This window comes from Gossypium hirsutum, chromosome A09, assembly GCF_007990345.1.
Source record: "Gossypium hirsutum isolate 1008001.06 chromosome A09, Gossypium_hirsutum_v2.1, whole genome shotgun sequence".
NCBI classification, from domain to species: domain Eukaryota; kingdom Viridiplantae; phylum Streptophyta; class Magnoliopsida; order Malvales; family Malvaceae; genus Gossypium; species Gossypium hirsutum.
In genome coordinates, this window is record NC_053432.1 from 80517364 (window position 1) to 80526671 (window position 9308).

A 9308-nucleotide genomic window follows, 5' to 3' on the forward strand; every position below is an offset into this window, starting at 1 on the left:
TTAAACTGAATTGGAAATTGATTTGGGGTTAGAAATCGATTCAATAATCGATTAACAGGGTATAAGTTTTAGGGTTTAGGGTGGTTTATTTTGTTTAGGGAGAAAAGAAGACGAACCGGAAGCTTTTGATTGTCAGAGACAATGGGCAGTAGAAGGGAAGCTACCAGTGCTGTTACATCCACTTTAATGGGTAAGTTCTTGCATTTAGTTTTAAATTTTTTGGATTTCAATGCTGTTATTTCGATTTAGGGTTAATTAGGGATATTTCGATTTCAAATTTAATTTCGATTTTGATTTTGCTTTCGATTTCTATTTCGATTTTGATTACAATTTTGAAACACTCATTGATTCTGATTTTGATTTTGATTTCAATTTCGATTTCGATCTCAATCTAGGATTAGAATTTGATTTTGATTTCGATTTAGATTTCGATTTAGGGTTATTTCGATTTTGATTTTATTTGTTATTAATGTGCATGACAGATTAGGGTTTGGTTTTTAAAGTTTATGACATATAATGTGCACTGTATTGTGTCTGCCATTGTTTAAGGTTATTTCAATTTTTATTTTGATGTGTTTGTATCTGCCATTCTATGAATGCCATTATCAAACTGATCTTTATTGTGTGTATCTGCCATTGTTTGTATCTGTCATTGTATGAATGCCATTATCAAACTGATCTTTATTGTGTATATCTGCCATTGTATGAATGTCATTATCAAATTGATGTTTATTGTGTATATCTGCCATTGTTTGTATCTGCCATTAAATTATACATTATTAAACTGATGTTTATTATGTATATCTGCCATTGTTTGTATCTGCCATTAAATTATACATTATTAAACTGATGTTTATTGTGTATATCTGCCATTGTTTGTATCTGCCATTAAATTATACATTATTAAACTGATGTTTATTGTGTATATCTGCCATTGTTTGTATCTGCCATTAAATTATACATTATTAAACTGATGTTTATTGTGTATATCTGTCATTGTTTGTATCCAGGCTCCTATTTTTATTTACCTTCTTTATTGTACTGGTTATTGTCTATTTTTGTCTGCCATGTGCATGAGAAAAATGGTTGTGTTTGATTAAATTAATTTTTGTATTGGTTATTGTCTGCCATGTGCATGACAGAAATGTTTGTAGGTATTTTGTATTGGTTATTGTCTGACAAAAATGGTTAAAGTGTTTGCCTATGTTGTCTGCCTTTATTGATGAGTACTTTGTTTGGCAGGTTTAATTGATGACAATTTTAATGAGAATGAAGAAAATATGTCTGGTAGTGATGTGTCTGGTAGTGAAGTATCTGGTAGTGATAGTGATGCATCTGAAAGAGTTACTTTAGATGGTTTAAACATGGATGGTATAGGAGTAGATGAACTGTGTGATAGTGATGATTCTGGAAGGTTAGATAGTGCACATGGATCTGACTCAGATAGCTAAAATTGGCCTGAGTTCAACCTAGAGAATGACATGAGTAATCCTAGACTTGAGGTTGGAATGTTATTTAAGTCTAAACACAGTCTAAAAAGGCTGCCAAGCAGTATGGTAGGTTGAACAGTTATTTTATTAAGTTTCCCAAAAATGATTTAAGAAGGTTAAAGGAAGTCTGCAATGAAAAATGTTCTTGGTTCATATGGGCTTCTAGGCTAAACCCTAATGACCCTACTGACCAGACTTGGAAAATTAAGAGTTCAAACCCTAACCATACTTGTTCTAAAGTCTATAAAAATAGGAATGTAACCTTAGCTTGGATAGGTGAACAGTATAAAGAAAAATTTATTGTCGATTCTGATTATTCTTTGAAATCATTACAGCAAGATGTCAAAAGAGATTTTTGTTGCTTGGTCTCACTAACCAAATGTAGGAGGGCTAAACTTAAGGCATTGGAATTAATTGAAGGAGCTCATAAGGCTCAATATGAGAAGATTTATGAGTACTTATTGGAGGTTAGGACCCAAAATGAGGGAACAACAACAATCTGTTATTTGGATAACAGATTGTTTCAAAGGATGTATGTCTGTTTGCAAGCATGCAAAGATGGCTATAGGGCTGGTTGTAGGGGGATAGTAGGTTTAGATGGATGTTTCTTAAAGGGCTACTATAGTGGCTACTTGCTTGCAGCTGTTGGGATAGATGCAAATAATGGCATCTATCCACTTGCATATGCTGCTGTCGAAAGTGAAAACCAAGCATCATGGTTTTGGTTCTTGGAGTTGCTTGCAATGGACTTAGAAATTGTGAGCTCGTACCACATATCTTTCACATCTGACAAACAAAAGGTAAAACTCTATTTATATATATATTTTTATGTTGTTTCTATTTAAGGTTTGTCAAAGAATTAAATTATTTTTTTCCTAATTGCAGGGACTTTTGGAAGCAATATGTATGTTGTTTCCTAATGCAGAAACAAGGCACTGTGTTAGACACCTACATTCTAATTTCAAGAATGCTGGTTTCTGAACAAATGAGCTGAAAGATTTGCTTTGGAAAGCTGCAAGAGCAAGCACTACAAGAGAGTTCGATGATGCCATGGATGAACTGAGAAAAACCAATCACCATGCTTATGACTGGTTGAAGAAGAAAAACCCTGCTCACTGGTCAAGGTCTCACTTCTCAATTAGGAGCCATTCTAACATGTTGGTGAATAATCTATCTGAATCATTTAACAAGGTAAATCCCAATGTTTTATGTTTCTTACTGATCATTAGCAATTCACTAATCATTTATGTGGTTTATGGAAAGATGATACTGGAAGCAAGAGGTAAACCTATTCTGACCATGATGGAAACAGTAAGGACCAAGATTATGTTACTTATTGTCAAGAAGAAAGAAGAAGTTGACAAAAGCTGGATGTAAATATAAAAAATTCATTAAGGTAAAGATTCTTTCTAATGCCTATATTCTGACTTAATGTTGTTGATCACATGCAGTGATTGTTGGAAAGCTATTGAGTTTTTTTAATATGTATGCAGTGATTATTGGAAAGTTGTTGACTATTTTTTAATATGCATGCAATGATAGTTGGAAAGCTGTTGACTATTTTTTAATATGCATGCAATGATTGTTGGTGTGTTGCCTATTTTTTAATATGCATGCGATGAGTTTTTTTTATAATATGCATGTAGTGACTGCTTTTTTAGGGGGGTGTGTCATTGTATATTTTAACCAAGCATGCTCACTATTTTTTAGGTGTGTTCCATCACATGCTGTGGGGACAAGTATCAGGTTGAATGTGGTCTAGGCAGCCGGCATGTGGTGGACTTAGTTCAGAATTCCTGCTCCTATAGGAATTGGGATCTCACTGGCATCCCTTGCATGCATGCATTAGCTATCATTCATGAAAAAAATGAGTTCCCAGAGACCTATGTACAAACCTGGCACAGCAAGCAAACCCAGATTCAAATTTACTCCAACTTTGTAAGTCCAGTAAAGGGTCCTAAACAATGGGCCTCTTTGTCAAACATGCTACCAATACTACCTCCTCCACTAAGAAGGCCACCTGGCAGACCTACTAAAGTGAGAAGGAAAGAACCTGATGAACCATAAACAACAGAAAGGTTGAGCAAGAGAGGGGTGGAGATGAGGTGCAGTAAATGCAAAATAATAGGCCACAATAAGAGGAGTTGCAAAGGGGAAGTTGGCCAAATCATTCCAGTAAGTAATTTGCCTTAACTTATAATATACTTCTATCTATGAATTTGTTTGTTTTTCACATTTCTTTTATTCTTGTAGGTTAAAAGACATCAAGTTGGTGTCCAAACCTAGCAAGAGGCTACCCCAAGTCAGCAAGAGGGTACCCCAACTCAACAAGGTGCCCCAACTCAGTTACCTACTGCCCCAACTCATCAAGAAGCTGCCTCAAGACAAAAGCTCCCATTAAAGAGAAAATCAACCACAACCACTGTTAGATGGATGCCTTCTACTCAAAAGTCATCCATGACAGACCATTAATGATGATGTGAACAGACTGCATTTTGTTAACCTTTTAAAACTGTGTAAATTTGCGATTATTAACTTAGACAGATAATTTTTTTGGGAAATTTGCCTATGATTGCTACTATTGATAAACTTAGGCATAGTCACTAAATCTTTTTGTAAATTTTCCTACAATTCACATCTGTTCAATTGTAATGAATTGTAGGAAAATTTGGCAATATTTTGCCCCTCATTCCTTTTGTAAACAGTTTACAGTTTGGCATATTGGCCTTAATATATGAGCAATTTATCATATTATTTGTTATCCAACTGTTATCTTTTCTAACTAGCAGCCATGTATACCAACTGTTAAATTTGTATATCAATTGTTATCTTTTCTAACCAGCAGCCATGTATACCAAATGTTAAGCAATTTGTAAACAACAACATGAGTTGATTAGCTATGTATACCAGTAGCCATTTTTAACACATGTTACGCAACAAAAATATTCCAACACAATTTGTAATCAACAAAAATTTTCCATTTCATTCAAGTGTTTGTAAACAACATGAGATGGTTAGCCATGTATAACAGCAGCCATCTATACCACCATAAGCAACAATTTACTAGCAACAAAATTACAAAACATAAGCTGGTTTTCAATTAACATAAAATGATTTTTAAAGTTTTGAAAATAGCAAAACAGTAACAATTACAAGCACCAAAAACTAGGTTCTTCTCTCCCTCTTCCTTGCATCCTCCAATGTCCTCAATTTTTTCAGAAGACCCAACAACACCATTCTTGAACGGGGCGTCAATGGTGGATCAAACCAGCTGAAAAATCGACATGGTTTTCGAAATCGACTGCCGAATTTGTTACACCCAAAAAACCTCCTACCTGGGTTGTCACTGGACCAAGACATGCTTAATTTGGCTGGGTCTCCACAAAAGCACACCGGAATCACTTCAAGCATATCCATTTTTTCTCTTCTCCTTTTTCTTCTTCTCTTCCTGCTTCTCTTCTTCTTCTTTTTTTCCAAACCCTAAAATGGTGTTGGTACTATTATTAAAGTGTTAGTAACCGGCCAGCTAGACTTAAGTTTGACAGCTATGACTCCGTCACCTGCCACGTCACTTTACTGTGACGTCTGTGACGGAAAACGGCAAAAAGGACCGTTTTGTTACTTTTTGAAAGTTAAGTGATTGAAATGAAACCTAGGTGACTGTTTTGTCATTACCCCAAAGTTTGGTGACCGATGGTGTAATTTACCCTAATTTTAATTATTTGGAACTAAAAAAAAATACAAATTAAATTCTTACAATTTATAAAATAAATAAAATTCAAATTCATAAATTAACGTTTCCCAAGACCCATCCTTTGCAAATTTTATTTCAACATAGAAAAAGAAACAAAAATTATTATAAAGGAGACTCCTCCTTACAGCCTGTTCAGGTTAAATGCCAATGGGAGCTTGAAATATCCAATCTGCAAAGTGGTGGCTGATCAGCTATCCCCACCAACCTGCAACAGCAAGCCTTAAATAAAATTTACATGATATGTTGATCATATATATCTTTGCCTAACTGACTGTTTCTCTACAAGATGAAGCAGCTTTTCTTCATTCATGATCTTTCATTTGTTCTTTGTTGGCTCTGCAGCATCACCGGTGGAAATAAAACAAGGGAGCCATTCAGTTAATGCAAAAATTGAACATGCAATAAAAGAAATGCATAGACAAAACGATTACGAACTGGAAAAACAATGAATTATTGGAATTCAACTGGCAATACTAACATTGTCATTTATAAATGCAGCTCCATGAAGTCTGCCATGGAGATTTCTAAACACAATCTACATTATTAAGCCTTTAAAGATCCCATTGAAAAGCATATATAGTTGGAATAACCAATTTCATCATGGCCTGGTTTAGCACTGCGTTGGAACAGTTTTTAAGGTAAAAAATTTGCTTTACACCGCAAATGCAATGGTAAACGGTAAGAACATTTTATTATTTTTAACATAATACTTCTTTGACATTCCAATTCCTTGCAACAAATTATCGCAATAATGTAAAACAGTTAAAAAGTTTTTAAATCCCATTTTTAACCATACTTTTTAAACACACTTATATTCCAATGAAAAATTTTCCTAATCCAAGCTTTTCCCAGCAGCACGATATGTATCGAAAGCTTCATTTCGGGGATTGATGCATGATTATACAGGGTCATGTTTGTATTTGTGATGGTACTTTTGCATCAAGGGGTTAATACAAAGATGTTTGTATTTATCTATAAAAATAATATTAAGACTAACCTTGAAGAGATTTTTCAAACTCTTTCAATTGCTGGATGAAACCAGGATTAGGAGATGCCAGTGGTCGTTTGCTCCTCACATGTTCCAAGGCCAGTGAAAGGCTCATACCATGCTTTTTCATTAAATAGGCAACAACGATAGTCACACTGCATGACAACAATTTCAGCACTCAAAATGACTCATCTGAGAAAAAAATATCTAGAAATGCTTTAAGCATCTAACAATTTAAAGAACCAAGGTGTAGCTCAAAAGAATATCCTTTTAAAATGTGTTGTTTAAGCATGGAAAGAAAGGGAAAAACTTTAATATTATTTTCTCTCAAGTTACAGACAGAAAATAGAGGTTTTTATAACCTCCGTTCTCAAGAATTCCAATTTCTATCTTACTTGTTTTCAGACTTATTTCTTTCTATTGCTGCTGTTTTCAAACTAAACCACACCAAGATCACTAGAAACATTACCTTCTTGATTTTCCAACGAAGCAGTGAACCAATACACCACCACCTTCTCTTTTTGCTTCATCAATGAAATTGAAGCATTCGTCAAAATACTGACTTAAGTTTGTGTCTTCTTTGTCCAAGACTGTCTTGAAGAGAAAAAGAAAGGTTTTAGAGTAACCATTAAATGCCACTTTTGGATGCACAATAGGGCTTAAAACATTAATAAGCATAATAACATCTAAGGTACTATAAGTACTTATTCTATGGATGGTAGAAATCATAATGCTGCAGAGGAAGCACAGAAAAAAGACTAGAGAAAATCATTATATAACAAAAGGTACAAACCTGGTAGAAATTGATAAAACATGAAGGGAGCTCAGGGGATGCTTGAGCATATGGAGCAGACAGCTTAATATGTGGAGATTAGCATGCAATTGTAACTTAAAGATAACTTGTCACATTCCTAGTTTTTCCTTTTTTGGCTAATTCCACAATCTTAGACTTAGTTAGAAACTCATAAATGGAGGAAATATGCTATTTGAGGGGTTAAATTATCTAGGACTTTATTTTATATTTAATGGATTTAATTGTAACTTTTATGTATAGTTATATATTCAGGATAGTTCAAAAAATTTATATTGACTTGCATTTTACTTCTTTCCCAAGTATTAGGATTTTAGGCTTATATTTGGCATTTAGCAGTTTGTTAGTGTATTTCTTACTCTGTTGATTCCTTTCCGATGTTCTCTATATTTCTTTTGTTTCCTCCCAATTTTGTCTGCTCCTCACACATTATTACCAGTCAATTTCTGATTTTCCCAATAGTCTACCTCTTCTCCTTACTTATCTTACATCACTTGTTTTGAAACACACAACATTTGCAAAGCTAAAGCCTTATCCTACATCACTCGTTTTGAAACAAAAAATTGCTGCAAAGCTAAAGTATCCATTAGGTGATAACTCGATTTTCGCCTAGGTACTGAACAAATGCACAACTTTAAACAACAGCAGACAGGTAAAGTTACAATGCCTAGAAATTTACAGCATGGAAAGTTCAAGCTTTATGATATGTTAGTTCAATTATACAACCTGATAAAGGAGAGCATTCCCACCTGGTATAACTTTGTACACGAAGTCATTGGTATGTACAGGTTTCAGGGAACTAGCCACAGTTAAGATGTGTGTGATATTTAAACTTTTAAGTGCATCCATATTATTAGCAGCTGCAATAGAACCCAAAAAGAGACCCTGAGAAAATCAAAAGCCAAAACAACGAAAACATTCAGAAAGAAATCGCACGAATAATCAAAATAACAGAGCAGACAAGGAAACCGAGTCTATTACCTCTTCTATTTCACATGGAACGGTGTCTTCTCTGAAAGTTCGTGTGAAATTTATAACTCGCAAAAGAGCTGCTATTTGATTTCGCATAGAATCATCAATCCGACTCATTGCGATAAAATCTTCTTCTTTAAATGATTCTCCTTCAACTTCAAAATAGGCATAAAACAACCATAAATTGCATGTTCCAATAACCTTAACTAGAATAGGCATTTAGAGAATGTAAGGAAACATACTCAAAGATGCAGCAAGTTAAACAGCAGCAACATGTCATTTTCATTTACAATTGTAATTACAAAAAATTTCTGAATCAAAATCAATAAATGATTTTGTGAAAGGAATTCATTAACCAATATGAGAAATGTTTCCAAAAGACACCACTCAAATTAATTTTTTTAAATTTATAAGTCGAGAAAAAAACCCCTAAGAAATGGAAATTTTTAGGATGTGGAAAACCAACGGCAAAAGCAGATTATGTATTTTACATGAAAAACAAAAATGATTCCGGTGAAAACAGCAAGACAGATAATTCAAGAAACCAAATTCATCATCAGAGCTCCCCCACCCCCTCCAAAAAAAATTAATATAACATCATTCAAATTATCAAAATCCACATCAACCTTCAAGGGCTGTTCCCATTTCCAAAATGATAATAATAAGATTAAGTGCATCGAATATAGTTTTTTTTCTTATTGAAAATAATTAGAATACTTTACCTGTAAAGATTCCCTGGGAATTACGAGGAAATAGCAAGAAAAAATGGTGATTACCTGAAAAAAATAGATGGGAGAAATTCCGAAAGAACATTGAATGAAGATCGCTTGGCTGGGATAACCTAAAACGGTGCGTTTGACGTAAAATTATTTATTTTCCATATTTAAATAATATTTTTATTAGAAACTACACTATTAGTCACAAATTTATCTCACTTTAACTTAAAAAAGTCTATTTTTTTTGCTCACTCCTCTTTTAAGTGACTCTTTTTAGTTAGTATAATAATAATTTTAGTCCAAAAATTTTATAATTTTTCCCAATTTAACCTGAGTTCTATATAAAAATTATAAAAAAACCTTACAATTATAAAAAAATTTAAAAATTCTATATATAAAATCTAAAAAAAATAAAATCTCTAAAATGTTGTTTTAGTTGGTATAATAACACTTATATACATACGAATTAGTAGCAAGGTAAATTTCAACCTGAGCTTTTAAGTTGAACACTTAGGGCCCGTTCTTCATTCCATTTGAGATGGACTTATGCACAATTAAGTGCTTTTTTTTCCAAAAA

The 9308-nt window shown here is 33.5% G+C and overlaps 2 protein-coding genes across 4 annotated transcripts; one reads left to right on the forward strand and one right to left on the reverse strand.

Annotated features, from left to right (window-relative positions):
• The first annotated feature begins 141 nt into the window (after positions 1–141).
• Positions 142–3557, forward strand: LOC121206051 (uncharacterized). The gene is made up of 6 exons (XM_041076233.1): positions 142–190; positions 1243–1414; positions 1876–2290; positions 2376–2394; positions 2488–2681; positions 3201–3557. Exons 1-6 carry the CDS (start codon positions 142–144, stop codon positions 3555–3557), a joined length of 1206 nt encoding a protein of 401 aa, XP_040932167.1.
• A 1701-nt stretch (positions 3558–5258) lies between these two features.
• On the reverse strand, positions 5259–8923 carry LOC107935180 (dual specificity protein phosphatase 1). Of its 3 annotated transcripts, none has more exons than XM_016867747.2 (6): positions 8792–8923; positions 8025–8170; positions 7793–7928; positions 6702–6822; positions 6242–6387; positions 5259–5580 (listed from the first exon to the last, which is right to left on the reverse strand). In XM_016867747.2, exons 1-6 carry the CDS (start codon positions 8826–8828, stop codon positions 5561–5563), a joined length of 606 nt encoding a protein of 201 aa, XP_016723236.1. In that variant the 5' UTR covers positions 8829–8923; the 3' UTR covers positions 5259–5560. The 3 variants fall into 3 exon arrangements, with proteins under 3 accessions (XP_016723236.1, XP_040933021.1, XP_016723234.1); XM_041077087.1 differs by having other exon boundaries at positions 5259–5449; positions 8738–8880; XM_016867745.2 differs by having other exon boundaries at positions 8738–8879.
• Between the last annotated feature and the right edge of the window lie 385 nt (positions 8924–9308).

Coding starts and splice junctions, on each gene's coding strand:
- LOC107935180 (XM_016867745.2), bottom strand. CDS start 8,828: ATGTTCTTTCGGAATTTCTCCCATCTATTTTTTTCAGGTAATCACCAT. Junction 6,388..6,701: donor TTCGTTGGAAAATCAAGAAG/GTAATGTTTCTA, acceptor GTTGTCATGCAG/TGTGACTATCGTTGTTGCCT. Junction 5,581..6,241: donor GTTTGAAAAATCTCTTCAAG/GTTAGTCTTAAT, acceptor GTGATGCTGCAG/AGCCAACAAAGAACAAATGA.
- LOC121206051 (XM_041076233.1), top strand. CDS start 142: ATGGGCAGTAGAAGGGAAGCTACCAGTGCTGTTACATCCACTTTAATG. Junction 1,415..1,875: donor GATAGTGATGATTCTGGAAG/GTTAGATAGTGC, acceptor AACCAAATGTAG/GAGGGCTAAACTTAAGGCAT. Junction 2,682..3,200: donor TATCTGAATCATTTAACAAG/GTAAATCCCAAT, acceptor ACTATTTTTTAG/GTGTGTTCCATCACATGCTG.